At 38.2% G+C, this 17,862-nt stretch overlaps 1 protein-coding gene across 1 annotated transcript in view; it reads left to right on the top strand.

Moving 5' to 3' along the window:
- Positions 1 to 5,495: 5,495 nt before the first annotated feature.
- The window catches only part of LOC308706836 (uncharacterized protein), a gene marked incomplete at both ends in the record, with an annotated part of 40,434 nt that continues 28,067 nt past the window's right edge, over positions 5,496 to 17,862 (top strand). The window contains one exon of the mRNA XM_081392702.1: positions 5,496 to 5,599. Within this exon, the coding sequence (XP_081248828.1) occupies positions 5,496 to 5,599 (104 nt within the window). The remainder of the gene's footprint in view (positions 5,600 to 17,862) is intronic.

A 17,862-nucleotide genomic window follows, 5' to 3' on the forward strand; every position in this document is an offset into this window, starting at 1 on the left:
TTTGACGATCAACATTTATAGGATAGAATCCAGGATTTCGTAAAAGTGATACAGCACTATTAGGGATTGCATCAAAAATAATAGCATACTCGTTTGGCCTCACAGGAATCAGAAATTTATTAAGAAATTCAGAGTATGTTAAAAGTAGACCTTGTTCATTAAGTAGCTGATTAACTGTAAGAATTCCATTGTCGTACCATGTCTTATTGAATATTGACTTTTTTTTGTACAAGATATCTTTGTTATTCCATATTAAGTAACGGTGCGGAGAAAAGTTGTGTTTATAGATCAATTGCCAAGCCAGCAGTGCCTGCTTATGAAAGTTTGCCAGTTTAACAGGGATTTTTTCAACTGAGAAATTACATTTAATAAAAAAATTAATGCCACCCAAAGAGTTAAATATGTAATTTGGGAAAACATTCCATACACTATCTTTATTTTTAATAAATTCGATTATCCATTTTATCTTAAACACATTATTGAGATCTGTAAAATTTAAAACTTCAAGGCCACCAAATTCTCTATTATTATTTAGAATATCTTTTCGTAAATAGTGTGCTTTCTTCCTCCAAATAAAATCATAAAGATTCTTGTCCAACTCCTTGAGCACATTATTTGGAACATCTGTTGACATAGATATATAAACAGACCTTGAGATCCCTTCTGCTTTTGACAGTAGAATACGACCATTTAGGGACAGATCTCTCATAAGCCACATATTAAATCTGTTTTTAATTTTTTCAATAATAGGCTCAAAATTTAATCGGTTTCTCTGATTCAAGTCTTTACACACCACTATCCCAAGGTATGTAATATTATCTTTGATTGGAATCCCACAAATTTCTTTAAACATACATTCTTTAAGGGAGAATAAAGTGGATTTATTCTTATTCATCTTTAATCCAGAGATTTCAGAAAAAGTTTCAATACCTTTAATGACTTCATCCAATTCGTCGCTGTTTTTGATAAAAATTGTGGTATCATCCGCTAATTGGCACAGTTTAATCTCTCTTCCAAACACTGAAATTCCTTGAAAACTTGCTTTTTTGATATGAGCAGCCATGACCTGAGTAACCAATGTAAAGAGAAAAGGTGATATGGGACATCCTTGTCTTATCCCACGGCCCATATCAAATCTCTGACAGGTACCGTGAGATAACTGGACTGAACTATTCAAACCCTTATAAAGCGTACGAATTGCTTTTTGAAAATAATTACCAAAACCAAAGAAATCAATAACTTTGAACATAAAAGAATGTTCAACAGTGTCAAACGCTTTATAGAAATCAATAAATAATATAAAAGAATCATCTGGGATAAGGTGTCTATAATCAATTAAGTCTAAAATAAGTCTAATATTATTTCCAATGTACCGGCCTTTCAAAAAACCTGACTGCTCTTCATCAATTATTGTATTAAGATTTTTCTTAAGTCTTTTTGCAAAAATTGAAGAAAATATTTTAGTATCATTATTTAATAAACTGATTGGTCTCCAATTCTCTAAAAATAACCTATCTTTATTTGGCTTCGGTATAAGTGTAATTACCCCTTGTTTTAATGATGCGGGCATTTCTCCCATATCAATTGCTTCCTTAAACACTGCAAGTAAAAAGGGTGCAAGGTCATTATAAAACTGTTTATAAAACTCCCCTGTCAAGCCATCATTCCCTGGAGATTTATTTTCTTTAAGACTATTTATACAAGTTGTAATTTCCTCAATATTTAATTCTTTATCACATGAATTTCTATAGTCTGACGTAATCTTATTAATATTGGTAGATAAATTACTAAGAAAACAATCTGCATTATTTAATTGACTATTTGAACTATATAATTGACTATAAAATTTATTAACAAAACAAGAAATATCCCTGGGATTATCATTAGTAAGTCCATTTATTATTAATTTGTTTACAGAACTTATTTCTCTATTTCTTTTTTCTAAACCAAAGAAGTATTTAGTATTTTTTTCTCCTGCTTCCATCCATTTTTTTCTAGACCTAACAAAGGCACCCCTAGCTTTCTCTTCATAAATATTATCCAGCTCATTCTGCAATGTAGCAAGTTTTGATACTTCAGTGCTTGACATATTAGTGTTGTTTTTACAAGTAAGTGATATTATTTCATTAATGACTTTGTTTTCATTTTCATTTTTCTTTTTTTTAATGGATTTTCCATATATTATTGCGAATTTCTTTATTTCAAATTTGGTTTGTTCCCATAATTTCCCATAATTTTGAATCAAAGAAGCTTGTTGCCAATATTTCACAATTAAAGTCTTAATTTGGTCACAAAAATCATTATGTTTCAATAGACTATTATTTAATTTCCAATATCCTCGTTTAACTCTATTTGATTGACAGATTACCACATTAATTTTAATAGTTATGCCTTTGTGATCTGTTAAAACTGATGGTTCAATAGTAACAAATTCAACACTCTCTTTTAAATGTTCTGAAATTAGCCAAAAATCAATACGTGATTGTTGAGATCTGTCCCTATTACTCCATGAATACACAAATGACTGTGGATTTTTATACCTCCATATATCAATTATGTTTAGTCGTAAACAGACATTATTTAATTCACTTGCTGTGTTGTCAATTCTAGGTGGCAAACGATCTCGTCTTCCATCAAACACTGTATTAAAGTCACCACCCCAGATTACTTCAGCTACGGGGAATTTTGAATGTAAACGATTAATATGGCCTTCAATATTTTGAAATATTAATTCATTTGTTTTTTTATTATTGGTGGCATATATATTTATAATAATAATTTTAGCTTGGTTTATATCAACAAGCAGAGCAATCCAATGACCTTGATCATCTGTTTTGTGACTTATAACCTTCCCTGAAAACCTGTCCTTTAAAATAGCGACACCTGCTGTCCTATTTGATGCTCCAAAAGAAAACCAAATGTCACAACCCCACTGGTTCTTCCAAAAAAACACATCATCCTGGCAGGCATGAGTTTCTTGAATGAAACAAAAATCTGCTTCTTTACTTTTACAAAACAAAAACAGAGCTTTCCTTTTTAGCATATCTCGTATACCCCTAGCATTAACAGAAAATATTGTTATTGACATTAACTCGAACAAGAAACAAAAACCCTAATAAAATAATTAGGTGAACAATTAGCAAATTACGATTGAAAGTGTTGAGAGTGTATAAAGGGTAATCTTACCCCCAATTTTTCGAGACAGTCACATTTCAGTAACCAGCCTTGAGATCCTGTTTGCTTCAAATTCAGGAACATAAAGAACAGCCTTCTGTTGGGCTTCAGAACTTAGGCTACAAGTTTTTCCATTTTTTAAAGTATAATTAGGCTACCAACAAACAGACTTTTCGTTTCACAGAAATTTAAGATTCAGTATCCAGGATAACACGAGCATAAGTTTACATTTTAATCTCTTTACCATCTACAATTGCCTTGATTCCCACAAAAAAGGCTCTTTTGCCCTCTTTCCGTGCTTTGTCGATCGAAGGCCAAAGGAGATTCCGCGTAGCCCTGTCTTTGAACGTGAGATCCTCTTTGAAGTACATCTTATTCTTCTTTAGAAAGTCATTTCCCTTTGCTCCTTTCCATGTGAGGTCCCTCGCTGTTCTGGAAGTGAATCTTATTATCACCGACCTTGTTTTTTTATCCTTGCCGCCGTCTGCGATGGGTCTTCCAACTCGGTGAGCAATATCCACATTGTTTGCAACGAAATTGCGATCTTCTTCGGCAACCACCGCTTGGCAGATTTCCTTTACCCGAGTCTTGACGTTTTCCTCTGTACGTTCGGTTAGCCCCTCCAATCGAAGATTCCATCTTCGACAGTATCGATCCTGATCATTTATTCGGTCCTCCATTTCAGCGATGCGCTTCAGGTTCGTCTCATTTTTGTTTTTCAAATCTTCGTTCTCCTTCCGAATATCGAAAATTTCAGAGTGCACCACTTCTAACGCTTCTTTCAACAGATTGATGCTGTTCGAATTTTCTTTTACCATGTCTTTTATTTCCTCTGATGACTGTCTAATTATTTGAATGATGCTTTGCTGTACCTGACATAACGTTAGTTCCTCCGTTGCATCACCTTTTGCATGCTTTTTTGACGGAGGTGCTTTGGATGGCGTATTTGGAGTCGAATCACAATCTCCATCCTTTTTCAGTTGACAAGCGTAAGAATAAGTTTCACTAATGAGTCTTTTTTCCGTCGTTCTTTGGAGTCCAACGTCCATCTTTTCAGGGGCTGACAAGTCCATGATAACTTCTAGACTTTCTATTCGAGTAAGAAGTCTTGTAGCTAGTATTAATGAACTGTAATTATTTCTAAGAATCTCAATAACATTCAAATAAAGTGTGACTTGTTTCTTACATCAGCAAATGTAAGATATACCCTATATTGTTGTGAGCACTATTACATGTGCGTCTAGTCAAGCCGCCATCTTGGCTCTCTCAAAATAGCAGCTAGTCGAGCTAATAGGGCTTGGGCGTCGTGACGTCATACTTGGCGTGGCGGCCATGTTGATGGCCTCGCGAATGTAAACATACAGCAAGTCGAACGAGGAGAAGCAGAGTTGGGAGAAAGAAAAAAGGACAAAAAGGACCCGAAAAGGATGTGGAATTTACGGGGATACGTTAAATAGGGAAACCAGGGACCAGTAAGTTATGTGGACAAATTTTCCTGTAAAATATCCCGTATTTTAATAGCTTACTATCATAACATTAATGTTAGCCCTTCCATCGGACCTGTCAGTCTCTGTACTGTTGTCCTGTTGCTACCCCCTTTCCCTTCCAGAAAAACAGATGTTTTCAAAGCATCGTTTTGCTTACTTGAAGTTGCCTTCAAGTAAGCAAAACGATGCTTTGAAAACATCTGTTCTGGCAACCTTAGCGTGATATTGGCCTTTTTTTAGATAACAGCGTGGTTGTTGTGAGAGCACGATTTCACGCCAATCTGTAAGCAAAGTCACGTTAGACCTAGCTTCACAACTCGCTTAGTTAATGCTGCAGTTTTGCAGAGGGATAGCAACATAAAGATGAATGTTGAAATTGTCATTTTTCGGGATATTTTATAGGAAAATACTAAAACGGGAAGACAGCGGGAAAAGAGCTCAAATACGTGAGAAACCCAGGAAAAACGGGAGGGTTGACAGCTACTAACTACACTTTTTTTGCCGATTTTGTCCACATACTGGTCCCTGGTTTCCCTATTTAACGTATCCCAGAAAATTCCACATCCTGTTCGGGATTTTAACATATTTTTTCTTTCTCCCAACTCTGCTTCTCCTCGTTCGACTTGCTGTATGTTTACATTCGCGAGGCCATCAACATGGCCGCCACGCCAAGTATGACGTCACGACGCCCAAGCCCTATAGCAGCTCGATTATAATATCCGTCTATGTAAGTTACGGCGAGCTGCACGAACGCGTTGGATTCTGATGTATTTTTGCAAACCCATGAGCATCCATAGTATTGCAACGTCCGTTATTGTTGATGGCTTGTTCGAGATGCATCGGAGCGGCGAGGACCTATCGGAGCTGCGGGAGTGTTTGGAGAGCAAACTGGGGCTACGACTCCTTGTGCTTTTAGATCGCTATCGCAGTGCTTTGATGTTATGCGGCGATCGATCTGCGAGAAGCCGATGCATCTCGAACAAGCCTGGCGTGTTTGTGTTTGGCGCTACCGCACTAGCGGTTGCTGGGCAACATGAGACGTATACAGTGACGTAAGATCTGGCTCTGTTGTGGCTCTCTAGCCGGTGGAAAGGCAAACCGGTTCTTAGTAAGCTCGTCAGTCGAACCAACTCTGAACCAGCTTTGGCTCTGGCTCTGAACTAGCACCCGGTTCTTGTTGGTGGAAAAGGGGTTTACTTTATCTGAATGAAATACATACACTTCTCTCGCATTTGCTTGCGTGCCAGCGATTAACCCTCCGCGTGCCAGTGTTGGCACGCGTGCCTTAGGTTGCCTACCCCTGGTCTATGCTGTTGCTTAGTTGTTGTGTCAGTTTGTCCCTGTAATTCGCATACGTTTCTGGTTTTGATTTTGAATGACCTTCTTTTTGTTTTTGGCTGCAGTTTGGATCCGCCTCTCCTTCTCCTCTTTCTCCTCTGTCCTGTCCTTAAATGAACGAGTGAAACAACTAGATCCCCTGTCCCCTTATGCAATCCTCGAGGGAAATTTTAAGCATTTGCCCATAGTACTCTCAATGAGTGGTTCCTGATTTGCTGTGTGTGAGGCGGAGGTGGGCTTTGACCTGAGGGAAATGTAACTGCTGTCTCCATCATCAGTCATCAGGGGGAGTAAAGTTAGGTTTTCATTCGGTTTTATGGAATTGTCTGTTATTTTCCCCCTGTGATTTCTCCTACGTTTCCGATTTTGGACTATTTTTGTTTGTTTGATAAATCATTTGGGCCTCCACATAACAGGATGTTATTCTTTGAGTCTTTTTTTTTTTTTAAATACAATGAAATTATTTTTGTTTCCTTTTGATTCTCAGACTCTTTATCAAACGATTTTATTGTATTGTGCATTATCACAATAGATGCCCAGAAGTGATATTTTGGAACACTAGAGATCTGGACACACGTTCATCCGGATTCTTATAACACTTCGAGTCTCGCACCGGCCGGGCATACGACCTCATAATCACAAACTCGTCTGTCTTGGTCAATAACAGATGCGATTGACTACTACTTTTTAGATAACCGCACCATGCGTGTTCATTTCTAAAAGTATATTATGTAGTCCCCATACACACTTAACTAGGTTAAAACTATATCTAACCAGAGGTCACGACCATTAACATTGAATAATCATGCCATGGTTTCCCAGGTACACTTAGAGTAAAATTACAATAATCAGGCTTACCCCATTAGACAGGTCTAACAACACACTAAACGGCTCTAAACGGAGTCTAAATATACATTAACTAATGCCGATACGTTAGTCTGAGCTCTAAAACGTCGCGTGCCCCAATGCTCCACTAAGTTTTAGTCTGATACTATCCTGAGCGTAGGTCTGTGGTGTTATGGATTTAACATAATCTACTTAATCATTGGTGGTTGAGGAGATTCCCCCCTTTTATGTAAAGCGCTTAGAGAAAAGCGCTATATAAATGGAATGAATTATTATGATTATTATTACTTGAGTTAATAATTTTAGAGTAAGTCAGAATAAATCCAAATGTAACAATGTATTATTAGTCAGGTAAATGTATCATGTCAATTACATAATCAATTCAAAATCAATACAATAACATCAAATGCTCAGAGATAATGAGTGAAAGATGCATACCTGACATTAGTAAATACACTCAGCATACTGAGACCAAGACAGAAACCTTTCATATGGAAACATGAGCTCGCATACACGGGTTTCTTGTATACAAACAATACCGGATGCGCGCGCATCCAGGAGGCAAAACCGCTATCTGTTATGCAGAGTTCTCTGAAAGAACTTATCTCAAATAGAAGCCCAGCGTATATAGCCTACACAAAAGGAATACCTGCGGGCATATAAATCCTTAGATACATATAATTATGTGCTTTGTGGTCATGTTCAAGATATAAAGTTTTATTGACACGAGATCAGAGTTTTGCATTTTAACATTACCAGATACTCAGGAAATGGAAACAAGGATGCAAATAGATCCAAATGATTAAGTGCAGTTTACAGCACAACAGCTCCGTGTCATCTCTGCTTCTGCTGTATACAGCCGAAAGATCTGCTTTCTGCCTCTTAGATGCGCGCGCATCTATGTGATGACGTTGCACAGAAACCCGTCTATAGGGAATTTGCATTACTTAAGTCTCCAGACCTGGGGTGCGTTTCCCAAAAGCATCGTTAGCCAACTATGGTCGCAAGTTCCATTGAACTCTATTGGTATGACAGAACTTGTGAAAAAATCCAGCAAAATGCGCTGGCGTGTTTGTCGACCCCAGAGGATTAACTTTAGCCTAACCATAAATTGTGATTACAATATATATGATCACTCACATCAAGACGCCGCTGCGGTGGTGGAGTCCATCCAGGAGGAGCAGCGTTTGGCACTGCTTCACTTTTCAGCGCGAGCTGTGTGGAGAAGCCCATTTCCACCTCTATTGCGTTGGAGAAGCAATCCCGCGTAAAATGCAGGTTTCACTCACGGTCTTCCAGGCCAAGTGCATGCAACCACTGGCGTCTAATTTCCAAGTCTGCTGGAAAGCTATGCGGTCCAGCAGTGCTGTTGCAACCAGCAACACTACACCTACGTACCATCCTGACCACTGTACTAAATACAGATAAATCTACGCTAGCTCATACCAAGGGCGTGGTGAGCTCGTACCAGGGGCGTGGTGAGCTGGAACCTGCTTACGTCACCTGCCACCGCAAACATCCAATAGGAAAATTCAACTGCAGTAGCCACCGTTCAACCTGAAGAGGGCAGCACTCAGACGTTTTTACACCATATATTGTAAAATTAAAACACTTTATACCCAAATGTCAAAAAAGTTACTCGAATCAATACACAGCACTAATAAAGCCCCATTCTTACAGATCATTAACTTAAAAAAGTTGGTTTTAGTGATGGCCGGTTCGTGAACGAATCGTTCTTTTGAACCGGTTCTTTTTAGTGAACTGGTCGAACCAGTACACTAAATCGGACTGAATCGTTCGAAACAGTTCGCGTCTTGCGTCAGCGCTGATCCACAAGTTAAGTTACTCACTTTCGGACATGCCTGAGTCCTGACTCCTGACAGTCCCTTCGACTCAAAATAAACCAATATCCCGGAGTCTCTCAGCTGTTGGATGTATGCCTATATATGTTACTCCAGTAAATCCAACAGTTCACTGAACTGAGACATGTTGTGCTGAGAGAAGTGATGAGCACGAGCAGTTGATACTGAGCATGCGCGCACTACCGAACGTACAGGTACAGCGGTTCTCGGATCACCAGTACAGAACCGAGAACTGTTTATTTCGGACACGTTCGATACGGAGAACCGATGAGCTGATGAGCTGAGCATGCGTGCGATTTTTTCAGAGGGACGAAATGCATGTTTTATTTTATTGAGCATCAATAAGTGTAACAAAATAAAACATGTTAGAAACATGTTTATCACATAGGCTACTGCCTTTTCACTGTATTATTTTAAAGATTGGAAACAATGAATGGATTATAAAACTAAACATTTATTATTATACTAAAACATTATTTTCAGGAACAGATCATTTAATTTTTAAGTAAGGTGATATACATTTTTGATGTAAACTCTTGCCAAGGTTTTAAAGGGTGCATTAAATGTTTATAATGTTTTAATCAAAACATAATGTATTAAACATACTGGAGACATGCATCAAGTTTTTAGTTTTGTCGACTGAATTAGCCTAGTAAGGTTTCAGTAGTTTTCAGCTCACACACAGGCATATGCTACGGTTCGGTTCTCGAGTCAAGAACTGGTTGCTGCAGCAGTTCTCGGATCACCAGCACAGAACCGAGAACTGTTTCTTTCGGACACGTTTGATACGGAGAACCGATGAGCTGGAGAGACTGCGCATGCGTGATCGCACCGTCTCTGAACCGAACTTTCTTTTGGCCAACTGATGCTGTGTTTATATACTGTTTATGACTATGACTACTGATACATGAGCACGGATGAACCAAGGACTTGAATGAGGGGCCAATTTCGGCGAAATGTAAGTTTATTTAATTACAAAATAAAATAAAATTGATGAAGACCAGTTTATTCACTTTAAGACATGTAAAACATCCGCGTTTGCGCATCGCCTTAGGCCTACTACAGGGTTCATTTTCAAAACGTAAATGTAAGAAACCTATCCAAGATGATTATGACAATGAGTACTATTATTTAACTGAAGTTATGATTACAAATGCCTTTATTTTAATGTATATTTATACGCCGGGATGATAGAATTGACGTCATTACGTGATGACGTAAAAGAACTGGTGAACCGGTTTTTTGAACCGGTTCATTGAAACGAACTGTCCGAAAGAACCGGTTCGCGGAAAAGAACCGGACTTCCCATCACTAGTTGGTTTAGGGTTTAGTTACCCTTTAAATGTTGGTGACCTTCACTAACGGACGTCACTCAAATGCCTCTGGGTGCAATTGGATAGACCTAAAACCAATCAGAGCGATTGTCATCGTGTAAAGCCCGCCCCAACGTTTCTGATTGGTGCCGCGATTTGGACGGATTAGAAATCGGCTTGAATGGGCTCTTTGACTTCTTGCAGAGCAAATCTAAATTGGCCAGAAGTCTGTCTGGGTTTTGCCAGGCTAGCGTTGTTGTGGAACCAGACCGCAATCCACCATTGAAACACCACTGGCCTAGTGAATAGGAAAGTCCTTATCTGGCTCATGTTTATGAGGGCATGTTGGTCTCTGTTTGTTTCAAACACGTTTCACCTATCACGTGACCGAGGAATTTGCTTTCAGAGTTTCCTTAAGCAAGATGCAGTTAAACAAATCATTCATTATCCATTTAAAGTCTGGAATTGAGCAGTTACAGTAGTTAAGTCTACTTAACTACTCATTTGGAAAGTGAAGGACTCATTTGGAAAGTGAAATTGTTTAGTTTAGCCTAGAGCAGTGGTTTTCAAACCCTGGGTCGCGACCCTCGGGTGGGTCGCGAGACTTAAAAAATGGGTCGCCAGGATGATTTAAGGAAAATATAATTAAATATAATTAAATTAAAAAACAAAATTTGTTTTCATAAAATCATAGTCTATAAGCCTATATAAAAGAAACACGCGCAATATGGCTATTTAAACAATTAATAGATTAATAAAACGAAAGAAAAAACTGACAGCATGCTGCTGAGTTTGGTTCATTTCTGTAAGGCGCGGCGCCTCACAAACAAGTTGACGGAAAGGAAACCGAGACGGCAGTTTGTTTGTTTTCTTTATTTTACAAAAGCACAATGATGTGCGAGTGTACACAAATATAAATAAATACTTTGCAGTTTCGAATGATGTCCTGAACAAAATAACGGAGTATATTTCTATGATTCCATCGTGCCGGTGGCGCCTCACACGCACACAACATATTCCAGCACTGCAATCTTGACATCGCAGCCGGTTCGTTATCAAAATAAAATGGTCAACCTCACATAAAAATTACACTGCTCTGTTTAAATAGTCAATAGCCTAAAATTCGTGCAATTCAGGGTAAGCACCGCTCCACTGTGATGTTTCCAAACACATTTTTGAGCATGTGAAGATTGTGATTTTCTGAAGAGGGATCGATATTGGAACGTGAGTGAATTACAAAGAAGCCCACGAGCGTAATTTCCTATGGGGACAGGGGGGACATGTCCTCCCCACTTTTCAAAATCCAAAATCCCGTTTGCTATTTGTTTATATGTGCACGCGATGTTCCCGGACGCTGACGAGCGCGCATCGACATAGGCTCGGTCCTGCTCCTCCGTGGTATCGCGGTTGCTGCACGTACAGGCGATGAAACGCCAGAAACTAAGCTATCGTTATATGATCCCGCTCTTATTCATGCAAATGCTTTTTCATGCGCGACAAGACAAAATAGAACGCGCTGTCAGTGATCCTGACACACACAAACACACGACCCACAGATAGACGCGCGCCAGTATCAAGTTCTCTTTCGCGCTAGAACGAACAACACACATGTATGCCAAAATGTCCGTTTTGTCGAGTATCCTCACAAGAACAGTCTTAAATGAGTTAAATAAAATCTTAAATGAAAGTAAAGAGTAGTGAGAGAATGGGATGCGTCGCGTGAGGTCAGCTGCCTGTGGCTGGTCCTAAAGTGGCAGCAGCTAATTCTCTGAGAAAATTACTAACTGCTCTTGACTGAAGAATGCTTGTAGCTTTAATAAGGATTTATCTATATTTAGTTTATAATTTATGCAGTGCAGAATGTTTTGATAACCTTATTCAATTTCTGTATATTTCATACCTGTTAGACAGGAAAGGCACATGTAGCCTAAATATGACATTTATAATGGGTTTATGTAAGGTTTGTTTTAAGTTCACTTAAATTAAAAGTTTTTATATTTTTTGAAGCCTAATACATATTTAAAATTTGGGGGGATAATCATTTATTTTTTTCTTAGAAGCCTATAATAAATAACAGTTTAGCATCCAAATAAATCGCGAATATGGAAAAAAAATGTATTCGAATGAGAGAGTTACGTACGAGCCCAACGCGCTTACTTTCACTTTCGCTTTAAATTATTTCGCTTTGGCTTGTTTATAGATATTTTTTTCCATTCTTGTTCTGTTCTGAATATCATTCAATTTAAAGGATTTGTTGTGGAATATTTTTAGTGAATGTTTTAAGCATACAGCAAACGATAGTAGGCTATATTAATTGGTTAAAATTCTTACAAGAGTTAGGTTAATGGTTAACCGGTTAATTAGCATCCCTGTAGCTTTAGCTAGCCTATAGAACAAAAGAGTGCAGAATCAACTTTGCGTTGCGGATAAGCCACTGCACGTGCATCATCAAAAGCGGTTGTTAACAAAAGGCTTAAGAATGGGCCTATATAGGCCTATGGGCCGCGTCAATTTAAAAAAAAAAAAAAAGGGTCGCTCTTGAAAAAGTTTGAAAACCACTGGCCTAGAGCATTTGTAAATATTACTGCATCCTGGATACTTGCATACTGTAAAAACAAATTAACACATTCTCGCATGTGTTCAAGTTCATGTTTGTAGTGCGCTAAGTAAAATGCACAGAGCTGCTCTATTTATGTGCGTTATTCATTTGAGATAATTTGATAGCTTTTAAATATACATGGCCAGTAAACTGTAAACGATAAAATCTTGATACACGCCAGCCTTTCGCAGGTGTTCATTTAGATTACTTTTGTTTTATTGACAGTTTAACAAGTCATGAAGGTTTTGCCTCACTTTCCAAAAGAAGTCAAAGAATAAGAGTGATGTGTTTCTTCTTTAAATAAGGCACTTCTTCAGCTGTTTGTTAGTAGGATGCTTAATTTGTTTCTGAAAGGTAATCCTAAAATAACAACACTGAAATGCATGTTCCTTGAAATCTCATGTTTGAAAATGCAAGAGGAAGTTGTTCACATTCTTTGTATTGTAAGAAAGCACCGATAGCCTATTCTTTCACTCAAGTTTTGTTTCTAACTTCATTTATCCAGCCATGCGTGTTTGACAACAGCTTTAGTCCAGTGCACTCAACCCAAGGAATGCATCATTTGTTCTGCGATATTTAGTGGTTCCTAAACTAATCAATAAAAGTTGCTATTTATTTGGTGTGTGTTCACTTCTGTCGCTTCCTTTCGTGATTGCATGGTTAAAAACACCCACTGAGTTGAGGATATTCACCTTCAGAGTTATTTCAAACCTATTCGCTAAATCTTGTTGCCGCATCAGAAATAAAAAAAAACCTCATCTGGAGGTGTTGCTGTCTTTCTTATCGGCTGTGATCTTCATTTGACATCTTATCGTGTCTCTATGTGCAAAAAATAAACACAAGGACACATGTGGACGCATTCAAGGTGACTTGCTGAATAATTCACGGTTGAGTGTCTCTTTCAAGGAAAATAGCCCATAGCTAAAAAACGAAACTGTCACAGGTATAAGCTACAAGAGCCGTGAATGCAGTGAATATGGATGCTGTTAAAGGCACAAAACAAAAGTGGAGTGCATGCATAATCGAAACAGCATGGCATTGAGTTCCTTTTTGATTTTAGAAAATGTATGAAATGACAATATTACACAGCCAATGACATACATTTTTATTGTTTCATTAATTAATAATTAATATGATGATTTGATGCTTAAGAAACATTATTATTATCAGTGTTGTGCTGCTTCATATTTTGGTGGAAACACCAGCAGAATAAACCCGCCGTTCCTCAGCCAGGAGTGTTAATGAACTCTGATTACTCTGATTACCCGACACAAGACTCGTATGCACCGCATTCATCACAATGTCACAAAATTATCAATATTGAAGTAATTTTCCCCTGTGTGAGAGGGAGAAAAAGAAGAGAGACTGGGACAGATAGAGGCAGATTCAGAGGAGGGATGGAAGGGGGGAATGAAACTGTTCACTGATACTGAGGAGAAAACACTGGAAACACGTGTGGCCATGATCAGATTCATTCGTATCTGCTGTTCAGGTGTGTGTGTGTGTGTGTGTGTTTGAGAGAGAATGTGTGCTTACAGGATGTTAGAGAACTGATGGTGTGTGTGTGTTTGTGTTTTGAGTGTGTGTTTACAGTATGTTAGAGAGCTGATGATGTTACTGTGTGTGTGTGTGTGTGTGAGAGAGAGAGAGAGAGAGAGAGTGTGTGCTTACAGGATGTTGGAGAGCTGATGATGTTACTGTGTGTGTGTGTGTGTGTGTGTGTGTGTGTGTGTGTGTGTGTGTGTGTGTGTTTTACATTATGTTAGAGAGTCTGTGATGTTAGTGTGTGTGTGTGTGTGTGTGTGTGTGTGTGTGTGTGTGTGTGTGTGTGTGTGTGTGTGTGTGTGTTTTACATTATGTTAGAGAGTCTGTGATGTTAGTGTGTGTGTGTGTGTGTGTGTGTGTGTGTGTGTGTGTGTGTGTGTGTGTGTGTGTGTGTGTGTGTGTGTGTGTGTGTGTGTGTTTTACATTATGTTAGAGAGTCTGTGATGTTAGTGTGTGTGTGTGTGTGTGTGTGTGTGTGTGTGTGTGTGTGTGTGTGTGTTTTACATTATGTTAGAGAGTCGGTGATGTGTGTGTGTGTGTGTGTGTGTGTGTGTGTGTGTGTGTGTGTGTGTGTGTGTGTGTGTGTGTGTGTGTGTGTGTGTGTGTGTGTTTTACATTATGTTAGAGTCGGTGATGTGTGTGTGTGTGTGTGTGTGTGTGTGAGCATACAGATGATCAGTCAGTATGTGAGAATTGCTCGCTCCTCAACAGGCGCTCCTGTTTTCCCAGCATGCCGCTCTCTGAATCTAATCATTCTGCCCTTTCCTGATTACATGTTTCACCCGGTGTCTGTTCCTTTCCTCTGCTTCGACTCTTTCTCTTCCACTGTTTCTGTCTTCTAGCCCTGGGTGATATATTGAAAATTCACAATATATACATTTTTGCCTATATAATTGTTTTAGACCTTTTCAGTGACATTTAGAACATTACAACAGATTTTTTTAGTGTTTGTGTTTTTTAGTGATTTACGAAATTCAGCTTTAAAAGGTTCATCTTCTTGAATCAGTTCAAACTGTTCATTACAATCAATCAATTCAATTATTTATAGTCTCCACGTGGCTTTATTCAAATGGTGCAATAAAATTTCGAAATGCTTGAGACCGTAAGAAACACCTTCTCATTATAGTTACAAATGTTATAATTTGAAAATGTTGTAATATTAAAGTGCATTAACCTGAACTAAGTCTATTACATCCGTTCTCAGGCTTGACGTCAAAGTTTTAAACCCGCCGTTCCTCAGCCTGGAGTGTTAATGAACTCTTATTACCCGACACAAGACTCTCATGCACGGCATTCATCACAATGTCACAAAATGATCAATATTCAAGTAATTTTCCCCCGTGTGAGATGGAGTTTATTCCTGTGATCAAAGCTGAATGTTCAGCATCATTACTCCACTCTTCAGCGTCATATGATCCTTCAGAAATCATTCTAATATGATGATTTGACTCTCAAGAAACATTTATGATTATTATCAATGTTGAAAACAGCTGCTTCATATTTGTGTGGAAACCATTATGCATTTTTATCAGGATTCTTTGATGAACAGAAAGTTTAAAAGAACAGCTTTTATTTTAAATGAAAATCTTTTGTAACATTATAAATGTCTTTACTGTCACTTTTTTGTGTCCGTTTAAAGCATTCTTGCTGAATAAAAGTATTAATTTCTTTAAAAAAAAATAAAAATCTTACTGACTCCTAACTTTTGCACATTTACTATAAATTAACATAAAACATTTTAAATCGAATTGGCTGCAAATGGATTAAAACTTTTAGTTTAAATAATGGAAACAAATGAATAAAAGTTGAGTTGCATATTGAAATTGCCAAAAGGCTGTAAAATGTTGATGTACAGTTTGCTTATCTGTATATCACTCATGTGTCTTTGTCAGGTTGTGAAGTCTTGATCTGTGTGTGTGTGTGTGTGTGTGTGTGTGTGTGTGTGTGTGTGTGTGTGTGTGTGTGTGTGTGTGTGTGTGTGTGTGTGTGTGTGTGTGTGTGTGTGTGTGTGTGTGTGTGTGTGTGTGATATTAGTGTCATTAGTCTCTCAGTGTTTCATGAAATCATGTCTGGAGTCGAGCCGTGAGCGTCCCGCGAGCAACATCAGTCCTGCTGTAATGGCTCTGGATAAATTTATTCTTTAGCTTGCGTTTCTTTCCCCACCAGTCCTCCGACCATCACACACACACACACACACACACACACACACACACACACACTCACTCTCTCCCTCTCCCTCTCTCTCTCTCTCTCTCTCTCTCTCTCTCTCTCCCTCTTTTGTGCCGACAGTTACCAGGCAACAGGCTTTAAGTTTAATGCACATGCTCAGTACGAGACTGATTGACTGATTTCTTTTATTTTTTTACCCTTTTTAGAGCAGCGTGCACATAGTCAGGTTTCTTATTGTGCCACTTGAATGCTTATTGTTGTAATGTGATAATCTCAGGAGACCCGAAATTGTATCAAGAAGGCCATTTTGACATCTGAGAGATTCCGTATTAGAAGTAAATGTGAGACTGCATGTGCAAAAGATCGCCACCATAATGCAAGATTGTTGTGCATTGGGTTTCTGAAGAGGTTTTATTGTGTCGTTTTTACAGTAGGTACAGTTAAAGACTTATTAAGGGATTATTAAACCGTGCTTAGAGCAACAACGCTTTTGGGAAAGACACTGTTTTTGTGTCTCTGTTTTTGTACTATTGGTGGCTGGTTAGGTGTTGGTTTGTGGAGGTGAGTTGAAGGTTTTTGGGCTGTTTGGGCCACCGTAGCTCCATGATTTCCAGGTTGGCTTCTGTCGAGTGTCTTTCCCCTGAGAAACATCACGCGGACGGGACGGCAGTGTGATGTGTGTCCTTTCTCTGAGAAAGACACCATTAAAGGGGTCTGTTAAATGACCTCAGACAATCCGAAGTGTGTTCACAAGAAATATTACACCTCTGAGTGTAGCGAATGTGACGAGAGAACTCATAAAGCAGCCGAGAAAGACAGAAACATGAACATTCACACGGACACACTCCTGCTTTTAAAGGGCATGTACTCCACATTTTATGCGTACATTCCTACTCTATTCACTCTTATTTTTATTATTATTTAGTTGCTATCTTATTTTTTCTCTGAAGCATCATTAATATAATATTTTATTTTTAATCATTTTTTTAATTCTATATTTTCCATGTTTGTTTTCATATATTTTTATCATTTTTTTTATTCGTTTTTGTTTTTTAAATACATCTGTATAGTTTTTAATAATAATTTAGTAATTTTATTACTTCAACAAGCAAAATGTATATAAATATCTAAAAATTAAAGTTTAGTTAACATTTATTTTATTTCATGAAGTTTCAGTTAACGTTATTACGTGCCGAAATGTTGGTCAAGGTTTCTTGCACTAAAAACATTGCTTCATTTTTCATGGTTACTTCCACCTGTTTTTGCATCTGTTCCTTTAAGACTTCTATATGTAAATGACTTCTGTTTTGATTTGGCTATTCTAGCATTCATCACGCATGACCAATAGGCGTTGATATGTAAATGCAGGCGGTCATGTGTTAAAAATCATGAAGTGGCATTCGTAGCCCGTTTTAGTTGCATAAAGGGGAGCTAGGTTGGGGTTTCTTTCCCATTAGAACTGCCTGGAATTGGGAAAAATGAACATCACCCCAAAAGGATATTTGTTTTGGAGGCGGAGTAAAGATTTT

Source organism: Scardinius erythrophthalmus, assembly GCF_964197995.2.
Source record: "Scardinius erythrophthalmus genome assembly, chromosome: 18".
Classification (NCBI taxonomy): Eukaryota; Metazoa; Chordata; class Actinopteri; order Cypriniformes; family Leuciscidae; genus Scardinius; species Scardinius erythrophthalmus.